The sequence below is a fragment of the Mercenaria mercenaria genome, chromosome 4 (genome assembly GCF_021730395.1).
Source record: "Mercenaria mercenaria strain notata chromosome 4, MADL_Memer_1, whole genome shotgun sequence".
Lineage (NCBI taxonomy): Eukaryota > Metazoa > Mollusca > Bivalvia > Venerida > Veneridae > Mercenaria > Mercenaria mercenaria.
Genome location: NC_069364.1, coordinates 7,556,918 through 7,576,133, shown reverse-complemented (window position 1 = coordinate 7,576,133; position 19,216 = coordinate 7,556,918). Strand labels below are relative to the sequence as shown.

General features: G+C 32.6%; 1 protein-coding gene across 4 annotated transcripts in view; it reads right to left on the bottom strand.

Annotated features, from left to right (window-relative positions):
- The window catches only part of LOC123555101 (uncharacterized), a 116,168-nt gene that overhangs the window by 18,077 nt on the left and 78,875 nt on the right, over positions 1–19,216 (bottom strand). For all 4 annotated transcript variants that reach the window (XM_053540322.1, XM_053540320.1, XM_053540321.1 and 1 more), the window contains 7 exons: positions 15,589–15,691; positions 14,918–15,039; positions 6,077–6,225; positions 3,833–3,970; positions 3,216–3,332; positions 2,018–2,539; positions 663–1,710 (listed from right to left, as the gene is read on the bottom strand). In XM_053540322.1, the coding sequence (XP_053396297.1) occupies positions 663–1,710; positions 2,018–2,539; positions 3,216–3,332; positions 3,833–3,970; positions 6,077–6,225; positions 14,918–15,039; positions 15,589–15,691 (2,199 nt within the window). The remainder of the gene's footprint in view (positions 1–662; positions 1,711–2,017; positions 2,540–3,215; positions 3,333–3,832; positions 3,971–6,076; positions 6,226–14,917; positions 15,040–15,588; positions 15,692–19,216) is intronic.

Sequence of the window (19,216 nt, the reverse complement as noted above, 5' to 3'; positions counted from 1 at the left end):
CAAATAAAAAAGATAGGGTCGTGTGCTTGATTTTTTGCTAGACTGATTTAAAAAGTTTGGACCTCACGCAATATTTCACAATGGGAGTCTATGGGAAAATCATAACTTTCATAACATTTTCGCGATTAGAAATTTTTCTACAATGTAGATTTTGATGAAACTTCTCAAAATTGTAAATAAACATATGGCCTATAATTTCGTGAAATAAAATGTATAGGTCCGTGTGATTATTTTTGTGATATTTGACCATAATTAAAGTGAACCGTTCATTTTAAGCTATTTTTAAGACATTTTTTGAATTTTTTTAACGTATCCTTTGTTTTTATATCATATTTTGACTTGAAAAATATAGGAACAGTGTCACTGCAATAAATTTACTCACAGGTATTGATTAATTCATAGAATGACTTTCATTTCCGTACGCCGAATCCAGGCTTTATTCTACGTTTTCCGGATAAATGACGTTACGCCATCACTTCCGGTATCTCAAACGTGCAGAACTACCTTAAACGGATTTATTATGATACTGATCTAAGAATATTCTTGTTTCATCACAGGAAAATATAAATACATACTGAATAGCACAAACAACTTAAAAAGCAAGCAAACAGAACTGCCGTAGCGTGCTTAAGTATTGAAATTTAAAAGATAAATTGTCAGACCTTTTCCGGTATGCGGCGTCTGCTACTGCTATGATTATAAGATAAATTCCCATCAGGAAATCTGCTACAGCAAGATTTGTCACAAATATTCCAAAACCCAGTTTCAGCCTTTCTCTGTCATAGACTAAACGATAAATGACGGACAAAATATTTCCAAAAAGTGCGAATATTCCGATAAGCCAAAGCATTGTCTGGAGTGCAGAAACCCGCAACAAATCTGCACACGAAGAAAATTCGTCTTTTTCAGGAAAACAGTCTGCATCTGCTAAATAGTTCGGACGAACACAACAGTACTTAAATGCAGGTGTATGTAACGAAGTTATTCCTGATGCACCATGGAATAAACCTTTATTGAAGATTGTTATTTTAGTATTTTCCATGTCGATGATTTTTACATTCATACCTGAAAATACGTTGTCCTCCATTTCATGTATATTGTTATCAGGCAATTTTAGTTCATCAAGATCTAGATCAGCGAATGTATTAGAGGAAATTTTATGAATATTCGCACCTGAAATTTCAATGTTTCTTATACTTGACAGACCGGTCATTGAATTCGGCTCAAATATATGAATGTCCCTATTTCCTAGTAAGTTCAACATTTTTAGCTTTCTCAATCCACTAAATGCGAAAGAAGGAATTCTCATCAAATTGTTAAAGCTAAGGTCCATTATTCTCAAATTCGCTAATGCTTTAAATGCATATGCGGTAATGTCCTCTATGCCACACATTGAAATATTCAATGATACAAGATATGGGAAACTTAACATTGGCTTTACAAGTATGTCCCGGAGTCTAGTATTCCCGCTCAATTCAAGCAAACGGGAGTTTCTGTGCACATAAGGTAAAGTGTTACAGTCTACGTCAGCAAAACTACAATTTGTTGTGTATTCTAGGCATGTGCAGTTTTCTGGACATGAATATTCACAATATCGTTCGTCATCACCATGCAAACACTGTGCTTGTCCATCACATATCTGCACCAAAGGAATACACGTCTTACTTCCCGCGCATTTATACTCATTTGGGCAATAAATCATTGCTGCTTCTGAAAACAATTGGTTTCAGTTAAAATGATATTTGTAATATATTGGTCATATTTCAAAACAATGATTTGAAAAGTATAAAATTTAATAACATTCATTTGTTCTTTAAATTCTACCAAGACAAACCTTTATTATATTGTGACTCGTCGAAACCTGTTGAAGTTGTAAGTTAACTTGCATTCATCAGTCTCTCAATAAGAAAAAATATTGAACTAATGATGAATATACTTAAGAGTTCCTATTAACTGAACATGTTTGAAAATTTTTAAGCAGGTGGTTTCACATAATTTGATAGAGATATTAATTTACCTTTGCACAATGCCGGAAAATATTTTGATCCAACTGCAACTAATGTCGCCAAAGATTTTATCACTATATCTGTAATAACTGGATATGTCTTCAAATTAAACATTTCATCAAATGGAAGCTGTATAATTCTGTATATCAGAAACTCTGGGGTTGACCTAATGTTTTCAAACATCATCCCATCAAGAGAGTCCGATTCATTATATTTTTGGAAATATAAAATTCCTCTCGACTTTGTCTTGGAAAATTTGATGCTGTTGACAAAGTCTGATGCTAACACAGAGTAGTTGCAAATAATCCCCCTATTGGTGGTGCTATATGGATTAACGACTGTATCTGAAATATCTAGCATAAGATGGTTAAATTCAGGTCTGTCTGGTCGAAACTTTGCCTTGTAGCGTAGCTCCCTAACAATACTGTTAGTTGTGTAAAACTGTGCCGCAATTTTCAGTATCTTCTGTTTTTCATCTCTGCTTATCGTGTCATTGTACAGAAGTAAAACTTCACGATCATCGTCCTGACATCCTTGAAAAATATCATTTTTTCTTCATATTTGAGACTATACGATTAATCAAGGCCAATTACAAAATGACAAATACTAAATTATATACGTATTATGAGGAAAGAAGTATAATTCATTATTTATTTTCATTTGATATCATATAACAAAATTACATAACTGATTTTTAACGTTTAGTATCACCGATGTAATCTTACGTTTTCAACAACTGGCCTACAATATTTTATGAAAATTTTGTGAATTAAATTTGCAACTAATATTTAATACTGAGATTGAATTTTATCGTTTAGCTTTTGTGTCCATATACATCACAAAACAAGTCTTTTATACACGTTCAATACGTTTTTATAATTATGTTTTAATTATTTTAATTAAATCTCATCGGCATTCATTAAGAGAAAAACAAAGTTATGAAATATGTACGATTACTTCGTAGGCTTAGAACATGTAAATGCCAGGCATTTTGCATTATTAACAAAATCTTATTTAAAATACTGCTGTAACAGTTGTGTTAGATGCACTCGTTTAGAAACGTTTCAAAAGAAAGTTATTGTAAAAAAATAAACAATGTTTGTATAATTTAAGTTAGCAATGAAATATGTATATAAAGTTCAGTACTTCACTCCTTCAGGAACATCGTTCAGGTAGTATGGATTCCCATTTGGTAAGGTATGTACTTACCACATTCCTTCTCATCCTGTCCACCAGGACATTGTATCTGTCCATCACAAATAAACTTCAATGGCACACAATAGCTACCGGGACATTTAACAGTGTTCTTTGGGCATGTAAAGTTTTCTAGGAACAAAACAAATCATGGCATACGTAAAATATCTGGGTTCTACAGCAAAACATAAAACCAAACGGTATTAAGCTAGGTGATACTCAGAATAACAGAATTCAAACTTCAACGATAATATTAAGACATCTAGGTATGTAACAAATAATCTTAATCACAATACTAGAGATATTTGACACAACGTATGTCCGCTACCGATATTGTTCAAAAATAATAAAAAAGGAAATCTTATAAAGATTTTCCATACTATCTATAAATTGCATCATTACACTTAAATAAACAGAGGTAGATGTTTGCAGTGATAAGCCAATTTAGAACTATAAAGATTATAAAAACATAATTAAGTTATGGTACAATGTTTATTTCAGTATTGGTTTTAAAAGAAATCATGTCTATTCCATACTGGTAGAGATATACTTATGTAGAAAATATTTCAAATAAAGGCAATGACAACAAAGAAAAAGTCGATAAGTCAGAATATGATATTAATTAGTCATACCACACCCTTGAAGATGTTGTCCAGATCTGCAACCAATGATGAGACCATAGGAATCAATGTCAAAAACGCATCGTACAGATTCAGGAAATACCTTGTTTTCCTCTCCGCAACCCACATTTGTACTTTCCAATTTCTCAACTGTTAGATAAACACGAAAATAAGAATAAACCTCAGATTAAGCGTACGTTACAGTAAATCCTCTAATATAAACAATGTAAAAAATCTATCCTAAGTATGTAACATAGACAGTGAAGTAACAGACATGAATAAAAACAAAAAAATCCTGTGGTAAAAGAATACATGTTATATGTACTCAGTTCACCAACTGAAAAGAACTAAAGAAAATATCATCACATCATATAAATGTGAACACTGAAATATTTTTGCACTTGATGGTAAGACAAAAGAAGGAAAGATAAATAAGAAAGCAAATAAAATTTATGATAAAATAAAAGATATGTTGTGAAAGAATTGTCACATGAATTAAACACAAATAAAAAGATAACAAAATTAAAACGAAAACAGTGCCATTAATTATGACGGCAGTAAAACAAAGTGCGGAGAGCTAAACACGTGTCTGATGAGAAAAATAATACATATCTGTAGGGATACCTCAGTTTAAATTTTGTAAAAAATACCACCAGCGGTACATACTTTTCTCTAAGTCACAATTGATTCAAATTAACATGAATTGAGTTTTATGACAATCATTGATCATGTATATTTGCAGTTGTTAATTGAATCAATTCATTATGTATTCCATAGTAACTTAAATGATCTTTACCAAAATTAAGGTTGGATTTTTCTGTTGTTTTTCATGCAGTCGAAAAATGCTAAGTAGAGGAAGGGATGACATAATAAATGAAATAACGAAACCTTGGCCGTATTATTTGGCCTAGTGGGCAAGTTACTACTTTAAGCCCAGTTGCGAACAGACTCCTCTTCAAAAAAAGCAGTAAGAACAAAGTGTGTCAGATACATCGTATTCTTTGTTCAGAATAAAAGCAAAATCCATTCAATATATATGATTATTGAATTACAGTGGGAAAGACATACAAGCATTTTCATTTAGTTTTGATATGCTGCTACTGAGACAACAAAGATCTCAGTAAGAACAGACCTTTTGGTATCCAGATAAAGTATTGCATTTGCCACAAACGAGTAAACAATTGGCAGAACTAAACAAATTGGAATTTAGAAAGGGGATCTGAGGTTATGAAGCCTGCTAAACAGTACCAATAACACAATGCTGAACTATCTGAGAAGATCGAAATATAACAGCCCTGATTGAACTCACATGATATAACCCACATGAGAAACATATAAAATTTATGAGCGAGCGAATTTCATAATTAAGATATAAAAACGTTACATCGTTGTTTCCATATATCAGTCTGTCGTTAGGAAATTAGATCATTATATGGCTTTGTTTTAAATGTCAGCATCACCTGTTACAAATCAGTTATAAACTAAATCTCTATCGTCACTTTCATACAGTTTAGTTTACTAGTCTAAGCTGAATAATTTCAGCAATTCTATGTTGAAATTGTATATTAGTATAATATAATTTCTTTTGATATGATTTCTGGCATACTTTATTAATAAGTAAGCACACTAAAAACGATTGTGTAATAAGGATTCTTATATATTTGAAATACACCAACTGGTAAACTTGAATAATTTCTAGTGCATATTCTTTGCTAAAATCATATGCAATTCGAACGCAAATACTTTGCCCTAGTGCATGAAGATAATGAGTTCTTTTTATTTGGCACAGTGCGTATTCTGGGTCACTCTAAACCGTCCTAAATTGGTGATCGTAGTAAAACATAACAACAGTTTAACAGATTAACATGATATTTGACAACTTAAAGAATCAAAAAGTCTTTAGCATACAAAGACAAGAACATGAAGCGTTACCAGTTAGTTGTGACTTCCGTGAGAAAAGCAGGTACATCCAGTTGTTGATATTAAATACATAACCATAATTCAGTTACTCAGAAACGTATACAATGAGCATGACAAAAATATTTTAATACATATTCTGATTACTGCTCATTATGCTATTTTTACATTTCCGTCTAAAATGCAGACACACCTTGCATTTCAATATGTATTAAAGCATGAAGTATTCTTTAATTTGTGTGAAAACTGCCATTTACACAAGCAGAACAATTATTTCTTGATTAATATCTTATTTTGCACGTTGCAACTAAACAGATGTAAACATTCAATACGACATACCATTTGAACAAACGACAGGTCCAAAGGTAACATTTTCGGCATCGTAAGTAAAGGCTCTTATTATGTTTCCAGTGCTTGAACTGGACGTGAAAACGGTGATTCCAATATTCCCGTCTAACAATCTTCGGGCATCACAAAATTGAAGTGTACTGAAAATTAATGAATATTCGAAGCTTTTACTGGACCTTGCCGAATAATTGAGTTATAATTGTATGGTAATAAAAAACAATTATATCCATCTGGGGATGTCTAGTTTTTGCTGTATATATGTGGTTTGGTGTTACTCTTTATCCATTTCATATAATATTTTAAGGTAATAGTGGCTGTAAAGTTTAGTGTGCACCATAACATAAACCGGGCTCCCTAGAAGTAATGCTTTCCTCCGTCTAAGTGGGTGCGAAAATTTATTTACGTTTTTTTTTTTTTTTTTCTTGCTGACTAGTGTTTTACTTTGTCCATGCATTTTTGTGTACATGCATGTTATTTACACTTTCATATATACGCCGCTGTTCGACTTCGTTTAGGAGTTCTCGAAACGTGATTGTTTCTTTTCGATTTGTAATCTCACTTTTACTATAAAATTCAGTTTCTTTGTGATGTGTTGCCGCTATAAAAGATTCGTTGTTGCTATATATATATAGTCTGTGTTTAGAGATCATGGTATCCATTTAGTATATATTTTAAAGAAGTGCTATGTGATCAAATGAACAGAATAAAATCCAATCTGTTTTTTCTTTTCTTTTGCTTCCAAAAGATCTTATTCTTGATGTTGTTAAATAGATTACCAATTTTGTTGATATTCAAGCCTATTTATCATTTAAGTCAAATTCAATATTTCAAGCTCATACTGCACTCTGCTTTATTGTACTTTAGCAATAACTCGCAATGGCTTTGAATCGTTGAGCCAGCTGTTTAAGAAATCACAGGCGTGAAACCAAGAGAAAGAACAAATCATAAAGGATGTAATATTTCTTTCTTTTTATCCTACCTCCATGCCAAATAAAGACAAAAATCAAGGGGTCAAATACTTTTTTCTTAAGCTTGGCGGACTACTGTTTGGATTTTTTTTTCAAAATAACGGCGCCATCTTGTTTTTGAGAATAACTTCTAAAAGACATATTTTGCAATTTTTTCCATAAACGCGCTTTTATTAGGTACGTGAGACCATGTCACAAATGTATAATGTATGCATACCGTATTTGCAATTACTACAAAAAGTTTTTATAACGGAAACGCTCGGAGAAACGGAAAGTAACTCATGTATAGCGTTTGTTCAGGATTTTAGCTTTCTACACCTCAATCTAGGAATATATGTTATTGAATAAAATCATCGAGGAAACGGTTTGCCTATTTGTTCTGTCAAGCGGCGTTATGGCGTGTATATAAGTCTCGTCAATCGTTTGATTGGTTAGGATGGGTAATCCGGCATTCAATTGAACTTCGGACAAAACTTCACTTGGCAGCAAATTAAAATAATTTTTTAATGTTCAGCAGAACAGAGAAGTCGGACACAAAGCAAAACAAGGTTAGCCTTTGTTTTTTTCGGCTCTTATTTTATAATATTCTTTTTTTAAAGACCTGTTTGTGTAATGGCGGGGTATTCATTTCTGTGCAAGACAGACTCAGATCTAGTTGGTGGTTAATTTTAAATTTTAATTAAAGAACAATTTTAGATCAGAAGGTAGGATAAATAGAACATTAGGTTACTGTCTAATAAATTTAAACTTATTAAGTTCGTCTACGAAAAAATAAAAGTCTCGACAGAGCCCCGACTTTTATATTTTCTCCGACTAACTTAATAGATTTAAATTTATAAGACAGTAACCTAATATTCTCTATTTATTTGTCTGCTAGGTGTTGTTCTGGATGAGTTCGCTGTGCTAAACTCAAAACTTCCAAAAGTATCTTAGTTTTTAACATTTATTGTATTTTTATATTTTTCATGCTGTAAAGGAAATTTTTTTTTGTTTCTGCCTATTGTCGAGGTGGTTACCTCTTTTGAATGTTGGTATTCTATTTTTTTTCCTTTTAAGATATCATTTTTGTCATAAGGAAGAAAGTGATATTCCCGCATTTACAGACAGTCTGTACACACAGTATGACATTTATAATTAATACTCTAATTATTCGTTTAAGGATAAACGATTTCTACATCACATCACAATATCTTGTTAGAGCCTCCATAGATTTGTTTGTGCAAGAAAGTTTTCAAGGGAGATAATTTTATTAATTAAATAAATAAATTTCTGTAACTTTCCTTTTTCTCGACAGCTCCATTGCAAGGTAGACATCAAAAATATTTAAATTTCTTACATTGTACGTTTAATAATTATTTAATTTATAAAAACGAAAAACCCACCACTTCCTCGACTCCTTTTTCTTTCCTGTTTTTTATGTTTTCAGTTTTACCCTTCCGTCATGACTGAGTTAGACAGACAACACAATCGTCTAAACTGTTTATAAATATGGACACGACAAAGACCTATTTCAGCGACCGTTGTCGGAGCTAAACCACATTTGGACACTAACCATTATCAGCGGCGACCGTTGCCGGAGCTGAATATTCATATTTCTAATGACTTTGATACGCAATTTATTTCATAACTATATTTGGCCACTTTTAATATATATTTTCACGAAATATTTTTAATACATAATATGATGTTTTACAGATACCAAGTCATTTTCAAGGTCTGAATGGACCAAATTTGATTTTGTAGTTTAAGCGAGTAATGGCATTTTCTAGCATAAACTAGTTTTTGCATCCCTTGCCGGGGCAAATAATTAGGTATATATATTTTAAAACATTTCGTACGTTCTATATTTTTTTGTCAATATTTTTTCAGCCATGGCCACTATCATGCCAATCTCTTTTAAAATAAATGAGACTAAAATAGCAGTTTGTTAGTTATAATATTTTCCGGTTTTGTCGTTGGTTAAGTAGGATGATTTCCATTTTCGTATACTGCATCCAGGCTTTATTCAATATTCGGATAAATGACATTACGTCATGACTCCCGGTTCATCAAACGAACAGAACTACCGTAATGTTTAGACTAATACTTTGAAAATATGTCTTAGTATTGTCCCTGTTTTTTAACAAGACTGCATATTATCATGAATTTTGCTGCAAGTACATATCTGGTATTTTTTTCTTTCATATTGTTATGAATATGTAATTTCCCCAACGGCTATACTTTATTGATAACTTATTGTTTACTGACCTAGTAAAACGACATCATGTGTGTTGTTTTTATTCTTTGGTGTTCCAGAATGTTCTACCACAATATTGATCAGCCGGGTGTGACAATTATATCTTCAGTCTGGATTGCTTTTGGTTTTCCCAGAATATTTTTTTTTATTCTTAGTGATATTTGAAAATTCTGGAACCTTCCATGAAACTAAAGATAGCATGCTGTCTGAGGACAGGGTAAAACATAAAAGTAAGGAATTGTTGAAAAAAACTTTCCTTTATTTCTTAATTACAAAATATTACCGGTTTGGATATTTAATATTTGAAGGATTTAAATCAAAATTGTGGATTTAAAATATATCTTTGAAGAGAGGATTTATATTCTTTGGATATATTTAATACAGTTTTGATTTGTGAATAGTTTGGAATTATTACTCCTAGGATTAAATGTTGACCAGGACAGTAATTGGACTTTTATTGCATATTATATTGGACTTTGAGGTATTTGAATTGTTCCTTTTATAAATAAATGTGTCATTGTTTATAGTTGCTAGTTTGTTTTTCTGTTACATATACCATTAAGATTTTAGGTAACAAATAATTGTCACCATTTGACGTAACAATATATCAATAACTATTGTCCTATTTACAGTACAGTCATAAGCAACAGGTGAGAAATTTTAACGAACAATCTCTCAGAGTAATTCATGAAAGCCATCGTATTGTTTTAATAACAAACAATTTTGTGACGTGGGCAGAACTCGTCATTGATACGATAAAGATATTTTTTCATAAAGCATGCTAATGAAAGCGAGCACATCAGTAAATCCAACTCAGCTTCGAGACAATCAGGAGTGCAGGCTCGATACGCATTGATTGTAGTGATAATTTATGAATTTGTGCATTTTATATTTTGCAAGAACAAGGTAATTGTTCAACTGGTCCAAAAATTGACGAAGTGTCATTTATCGTGCCAATCACTACACGTTGCTGATAGTCGTATGTTTTTTGTTCTAAGCCAGAAAAGCAATTTAGTCATTTAAGGATGTATTAGCGTTTTTTTTTCAGGATATCCTCAATTTTGAAAAAGTTTCTTCTAATATTTCTTTCTAACAACATGTTTACCAAACATTAATGTTAAAAAATTAAAGTATGGCAAATAATGTACAATTTAACCGAACTGATTCTACTAGCTGCTGAAAAATTTCATCCTTATTTTTGACTGGCATTTGCCTAAATTACTATGTAAGATGTACAAATATCTATTAAAGAAGGTCAGGTTTGGTGCTGATATTTTATCTGACTGATACATATAATGATAGGATACAATTGAGATAAAGACTTGTCAACATAGCCCTTTAATTATATTATCTAGAAAATATGAATTTTAAGTGTTGTTATATTTTTGGTCCTTTGGGATCATGGAGTCCACTCAATGTTCATGGGTAATAGAGTTCCGCTTAAGCCGGTGCTAGGGTGTGTGAGGGGTGTTGCACTTTCCGGTACCTCTCATGAACAGACTCAATCAAACCGAGTCTGCTATTATTTTACTTTGTTGCATTATATGCTTCTAAATAAAGCTCTTAGATGCATGGTGACCCAACTTCTTTTCTTTCAATTTTGAAACATTTTTGTTTGTCACCAAAGCTGCAAAATATCTTTTTTAATTCTTCAAGGCAGATTTTTTTGTAGAGTTAAATACGTTTTCGCCATTGAAAATAAAGTGGGTGGAGTAATTATGTCAACATGTAAAAATGAAAGAAATTTATAAGTGAGATTAAGCTTATATCATACTGATATCACCTTGTATTCGTAGTAGCGTGTAAGACCCTATAACATTAATTGGGATAATATATAAGAACCACTCTTTTTTCAATTTTACAAAATTTTAGAAATGTTTAAACAGTGGGTGGATAAAATGACATAAAAACTTAAAATGAGGTCGGTGACATATTTTCTCATGTTTGTCTTAGAAGCCAATGTTCTTCAAGCTCACAGAGTAAGGGCATCCATTATTTAATATGTCTCTGATTTGTGTTAACTAAGTCAATATGGACACAAGCAGTTTTATTAAACTTGTTGAAAATTCACATGTCGTCTTTATGAACTATTTTGGGCGACGTTGAAAATGACATCGTGCTTCACTCTTTAGTCGCTGATGAGAGTACTGTGAACGTACGGGAAAGGTTCAGAATCTCATTATATTATTATATAATTGTTTTCCGTATCTAAACACTCTGAGGTGTACGTATTGGTCCTTGCTACAAATTACTTTCATGGACATTTACTGGTTTGAAGAGTTACCCTAGATCCATGAGATCATAAGCAAGCATGATATGGGATATAAAACACGTGTGCACTTCTTTCCAGAAAAATGCGCTTTAGTACGATGACTCTTTATCATGAGTCGAATGTAAACTGCTCAGATACGAAAATAAACTAGAGCCATTCAAATATGCTGAAAATATAATGTACCCTGTTTTGAAATCAAATATGAGTAGCCACGTCATAATTTTGGTTTAGGTGAACACGGGTCACAAATTCCAATATATTGTAGACGATTTATCATGGGTATGGAAGTATCGTGTATCTATAATTACCCTTCATACACAATGTAAGTCCACTACAAGCTAAGCTTTGTAACAAAGCTAGTATACGGCCCGGTGTCGATTTAATTTCGTGAAAATAGTTACTTAAACATGTTTCAAACTTTATGAAAGGTCGTCCAAATGTTATTTTATAATATGAGGATTTGCTGGAATTTACCAGAAACATTTATCGACGCTCATCGATTACAACATGTCAAACGGTCGCTCCCGTTTACCTGTATAATCAGCACGAAAATAGTATGTTGGATCCTATATCTGATTCAAAATTACTATTTTTTACACTTTTTAACGGAAGAAATAATCTTTAACACATTCTATCAATTTAGACATCAATCTCCACATCTCATTCATGCGATATAACGCAGTGTGGAGAATCACATGATCAAAGTAATCTCTAAACGAAAGTGATATTTTGAAGAACATGAATAAATTTCTTACCATGATAAGATAAGATATGAAATTTAAACATAGCCTAACATATGACTGACGAAAGTTGTCAAATAATTATGTAGATTATAATGATGATACATTTCTGGTAATTATGAACACTAACGAAAATAAGAGGTCTTAATTTCTTAAAGTTTTCTAAACATCCAGAAGGTGATTGTGATTGAAATTTGTGTAGTTTTAGAATACATCTATGTTGCCATAAGATTGGCCATACCTTAGATTTACAGCAAAACTTGCTTCAGCATTATCCCATATTATTCGTAAATTAACTTTGGTTTAGAGATTATTTTGATCATGAGATTCCCCAGTGTTACGAGTTTGATGGACGTGGTTGTTCTATCCGCATAATGCTTAGCATATTTAGGGAGCAACTGGTACACCTTTACACATCCTTGGTACACGACCGAGGATCGAATCTGCGGCCTTCCACATAAGAGGCGTACGCTCTACCATTCAGAAATTACTTCACTGAAAGTGGAATCGTGTGCCATGATAGCTCAGCGGTAGAGCGCTCGCCTCCGGATCGAGAGCCTCGACGTTCGAGCTCCACCGGACAGTGAGAGAGAGAGAGACAGGGTTGTTCTATCCGCATAATGCTTATCATAGATAAAGAGAGAAAGAGGTCACAGTGAAGCAGATCTGGTAGAGCGAAGATACTTTATTCTAGAAAGATATATCTTCAGATGACGATAAAGCATTGCAGCTAGTCCAAAGCAGAGAATTTATTCTTGAGAGAGTGTCTTTAATATTACAGTTAAACACAACTGCTGGTCCGACGCAAAGAATTTATTCCTTGGCGGACAAACCTTTAAATCAAATATCTTTTCTCCACAACCGAGATTTTCGGACATTATCATAGATTTTCATATAAAATTCCTATTGTAATATCGTCCTGCCGAGGCTGGCCGAACTTACAAAAAATGAGAGAATGCAGTTGGATGAGAGCACAGTTCACACAGTTTTCAAAAGAAACTACATGTAAGTTTGCATTATACCATGAAACAGAATAGTTCTGATATAAGGTTGTCCCATGGCAATAAGATTTTGATAAATTCTAATATACATTTTCAAAATTTGAACCCATTAAACAGTTGCATTTTAGTGTCAGTATTATCTCCTCAAATTATGTGTGTTGAGATATATATTATATTGTAGCACTGCGGATCAACGTAGAACATGCCATCGTATGGAATCCCGGTGCGACATGCTTTTTGCTGTTTGCTATTTGCTGTTTGCTTTATGCGTTTTGCTTTTTGCATTTATGTTTTGCCTCTTGCGTTTTGCTATTTGTCCTTTGCTTGTTTGCTTTTATAAAAATATATGCCTATAGCTATAAATAAATAAAAAAAGATCCTTTGGAAGCAATGAATGCAACCAAGAATTATAATAATAACAGACTCGGTTTAATTGAGTCTGTTCATGAGATGTAATGAAATGCGCAACACTTCTCACGCCCCCTAGTACTGGCTTAAGCGGAACTCTATGACACATATGTTGAATGGACTCCATGATCCCAACGGACCAGAAAGTATAACAACATAAGAAATCAACGTAAACATCTTTAAAAATATATAATTGGTAGTATTTTGAATTTCTATAGCAGTGAGATCGGCTGCATTTTACGAAATCTCTATACAATATGTTTTATTCTTTTAGCGTTTTGATAATTTGCATTTTATGTCTTGATTCTTGCATTTTGCTGTTTGTGTTTTGCTTCATAGTTTTTGCTTTTTGCGTGTTGCTTTTTGCGTTTGAGGTGTAGTATTTTCTAACATGTACATAACTGCATAATATGGAATCCGTGTGCGAAAAGCAAAACGCAAATAGCAAAACGCAAAAAAGCATGTCGCACCGGGATTCCATAGTCATCGTGTATACGAAAATTCCAAGCAAAGAGCTGTGATGGCGTCACAAATGATACGTCACAATTCTTTGGAACCGTTGGTATTACAAAAAAAAACGTCTCTTTGAATCTTGTCTGATAACGGGATTCTTCCAGACAAACTTAACTTTTATTGTTTAATAACTTTGTGTTAATTCATAAGAAATATTTATAGTGAATATATACGTTTCAAAAGTATTTTTCCTGGTTTACGACAGGAAGCTGATGAAAACATAAACAACTATTTGGACCGTGTAAGTAAACTGTTAAAATGAACGACTAATTCTATTTTTATCTAAATGTTCTAAGCATAAAAGAAGTTTATTTTTTACTTTCACATGAAAAGTGATGTACACTGATAGCTGAAGTATTGATCAAATGACGACTGACAAATACGCCATTTACTTGCCAACTTAATTATATTAAGTGGGTAAGATATGGCACTTGCTGTTCGAACTTCAAGTACCTGTGATCTAACACCATACCAAACAATGTGAAAAAGTTCACAAAATTAGACTTGGATATTGGAAAATACAAACAATTAACACTGTTAGTGAAAACGGTTATTAATCAATGATGACATATGACATATCATAAATTATATACGCGGAATTAAAGAAATAAAAACATTAAGATCAAAGGTCAAATTATGATGGTTGACGGATATTTACCCTTATATAGAAATATCATCTTTGAATAATTGGTACCTGTTGAAATGGCTGTCTTTATATGGAACCACTGTCCTAGTTATACAGGTGCAGTTATGTTCTCGATACCAACTCGCAACATCAGATATGGCTTCGTAGTCAGGAATACATGATTTGGTTATCTTAATGAAAAATACGTAAATGGTTCAGTGTGCTCATTATGTTCTGCATCCGTTAATTCTAATCTTACTGTCTATCAGCGTGAAGACTCGGGTAAAGAGCCTCGTTAGAGTATTTCATAAACACAGTAGCCTACCTCTGACTAATAACTAATGAAAGTTGTAGCTTTTACTGATAATCCATCTTGTATAACTTCAGAATTTATGTCATTACATTTCAGTTGGATTTCACTGCCTTTCAAGCATAAACTAATCTTTTTCAGGTGCAAACAATCAATGAACTTTTTGTCGAATTATATTATTTATCATGAATATCTACTTTATTACAGATGTTACAAGTTTAATAGAAACTAATGCCCAGTAGATTATGACTGCATGTAGATTGACATGCTTTGTGCTAACTATATCAAACTATATCATATTGATGTTAATAAACTGACGAATGTGTAAATTTATGCAGTACAGTACATGTATACTATATATAAGCTTACAAATATCATTCGTTTTAATAATAACGTTTTATAACTTAAGTAAAGATGTTGATATACTTACATTCTGGAAACAACTGTAGCTTTCATTATGAAAATGTGTGTCAATAATTTTCAAGTTGTTTAATACAGTTGTCATGGTCATAGACCATCCGAAGTCAGGCATTCTGCAGAATTAGATCATTCAAAGCATCACGTGATGACACGATATTTATGATTTTGGAATAAGATGCATAGATTGGCTCATTCAGTTATTTTCTCGTTTAAAATAACATATTCCGACCCGACCGGACGGGTCGGCTTTGTGATAGTATTTTTTTTTGTTTGAATGCAAAGACAAAGATTGGAGCTTGGTCATCTTTTGTTCTGTGCAAAAAAAATTGATAAACTGTTTTAAATGGATTACGATTTAAAAGTCATTTATATCTAAATCAGATTATTCTGTGGAAATTGTTGGAAAGAGGTTTGTCGCATCTAAACCAAGATGGCTGACATATATGAATTTGGCACATAAAATTGTTCACATTACGACTATCTATATGTGCCATTTACAAAGAATGAGGACACGGACCAAATTCAGATGACACCCAAAAGGCGTTTAGTCTCTGTTATGTTGAACAGTATTATAAAAACGAACCGCTTATGAGCTTTTATAAAAGGATAACATTGAAATGGAACTATGTAACTGCATTTGTTATATCTTAACGTGCCTCCTTAAAGAACGAATAATCGGTTTATATTTCCGTTTCCGTGATATATCTAAAACAATAAGCAAAAAAAAAAAAAAATAATAATAATAATTTAGATGCAAAGCATGTCTGTCTATTGCATTTTAGATACTAAAGTGTCAAACTTCTTAATATCTTGCCTCTAGAAATATAGTAACATTGTCATTTTAATAATTTAACTCACACGCAGGTTGCCATTCATTCATGAAATATTTTTCTTTCGTATGCCGATTCAAGGCTTCATTTCACGTCATTCGGGTGTTTTCCGCTATGTCATTATTTCCGGTGTATCAAACGTGCAGACATACCTTAAGAAACCAGATGGGTAAATGTATAGCACGTGCAGTGGTTTCTTTATTATGGAGGTATCACTTCATAGTCACTGACGTAGTGGTTTTACTACTTTGCTAATGCATCAGCCTCTTAATAACTCTCTTCTCAGATATTGTAATATTTGTACACTCTTCGTGAATATAAGTTTTGGAAAATATAAAAAATGCCTCGAGTGTGATTGCTTGATAATTGTCGCCAGTTCCTTTTGCCATGCCGGTATTTGGCAAATTCAGCTTATATTTCCACGCGCTTCACAAAAATGAAACTGTTTTAAATTGATGTATTTATTCACCTGTTTCAAAGTTAGTACGAATTCATTTAATATCAGCACTGGTTTGCCCCGTCGATACGATACCATGACAGAACACTCTCTGTATTTGTCTTGTTCTCTTCATGTCGTCTTGCCATGTCTTATCCCCGCTAACACGACAATTTAACATGGTAGATGTAAGTCCCAAAATGGAAACATATTGTTATTATAGAAAACTGTAAATGAATAGAGGATATTTGTTTCCTTCGGTGTAAGTTCAAAATATCTTTCACCGAGTATTCACTAGATGCCATGTATTAACGACTGGATTGTGCAAGGCCTGGAACTCAAATAGAAAAAGTGGAAACTCCACAGGTCGCTCAACACAAAAATTATAAATTATAAATTATAAAGAAAATGCATGCTACCGTCCACGTCCACAAGGCGCGCAAGAATGGAAACAAAAATAATCCGAACAAAAAATAAAAAAAAAAGTTTAGCGCTTTAAACTTTTCTTTCATTCTTGATTTAAATCGATAGCGGACGGACATCAATATCAAGTATACCGGTATTCCATAATGGTGTAAGTGAGCTGTACGTTTCTGTATGTGTAATTGTTAATATTTCCTAGAGCATAATTATTCGTTTCTGATAGAAAAGGTTGGAAAGTATTCTATATGTACAGAAGAAGAATATCGTTTTTGCTTTATTAACTGTAACCAGTTTTTGAATTTTACGCTTAAGAGAAAATAAACAAGGACAATACCTTTACAGAAAAGTCGCAAAATGCCATTTACGTGACAGTAAACGTTATGAAAAAAACTACATTTTTGCCTAGTCGTTGATTCCAGTCACTGTAATTTTGTGCAACTCATGCTGTCACATCATGAGCATTTTGCAATACCAGGAGAAAGTCACCACTGGCCTAAATCGTCGATTTTTTTTTCGCCATAGATGACCCCACATTCTTATAATGTTACTGTAGGCACATTCATGAATACGTACCGCTTTCAGATAATTAGCAGTTATTGGAAAGCACAACTTGTTAGGCAGTCAACTTCTAAGTGCATAGGCGGAATTGCAGATGTATTTATATGGAACTATTATTAAGTGACAATATTTGAACATAGAAGCTATTTTGCGGAGAGATATAGCTCTATAACCTATCATTTTTATTTGCTTTTTCTGAATGCCCAGGATAACCTACAGGGGACAAATCGAACACGACTTTGCACTGTTCTAAATGTTTGGCTGAGAATCACTAATGATGAAGCCGATTTTTAGAAGTGGCCGAATTGGACGTAATGCCTGACTAAAATGAAAGGAAAGGAATAATTACGTCACAAGTTAGACTATCAGACTGAATTAAAATGAAAAGGATAGTCAAGCCACAAAGTGAACTAATTATTCCCTACCTAGCGGGGAAATATATCATCCAGGTAGGAGATTGCGTTATTTTTTCCATAGGAAGAAAAATCTAAATGGAAAAATTCTATTTACGGTATCAAATGCTTTACGTGCACCACAAAGCATGTAAATGTATCTTTTCTAGCAAGTTTACGGTTATTTATCAAGCTATATTGAGAACATACATGATCTAAGCAATTTATATTACCTCTGAAACCATTTTGTTGATTACCAAATACATAACGTGCCATAAGGCTCCAATTTAATATATTTGTATAAGTCTTACTAGGAATAGACAAAAGTTTAATACGTGTATACTGTAGTGAGTCTAACGGGCCACTATAACCTTTTGGAATCGGATTTATTATCCTTTTGAGTCAATCACCAGGGACACAGTTTTTATCAAGGGAATAACTAATTAACTTATTAAGTAGATCAACACAAGTTTCTTTGAAGGGATTTCGTCGAGCCCGCATTATATGAAACAGAGCCATTTTATCTTATCCCCGATAATTGGACGTTATGTTCCATCGCCTGGAATTTTCCTTTATATTTTCGGTTTACTTTATCAAATAACTGTTTTTAGATTGATATTCACACCTTTTATTTTTCTTTGTATCTGTATTTTTACATTTTAACCTCCTTCTTTGTAGAGAATACAAATCATCACAAACTAATTGCAATTCATCGTTCCAATAATTTTACACTTGAAAGATTTACTATTACACAGCTTTTTTAACTTTCAATTTACACGTCATTTCGCTAATAGTATGTAAAAGATTCACTAAGGTCTGTCTCATTTCATTTTGGACCTCAACTTTAGGTTGATGTGAAGTAATGGAACGAGATTAAATGCTATAAAACATGTTTTGTGAATTAAATAAATCACTATTGAGAATTTCAAGGACTTTTAAAATTATTGCCTGGTTTTCCCTTGCGACTGAATTTCATTTTCTCTATGGAAATTCGCAGTT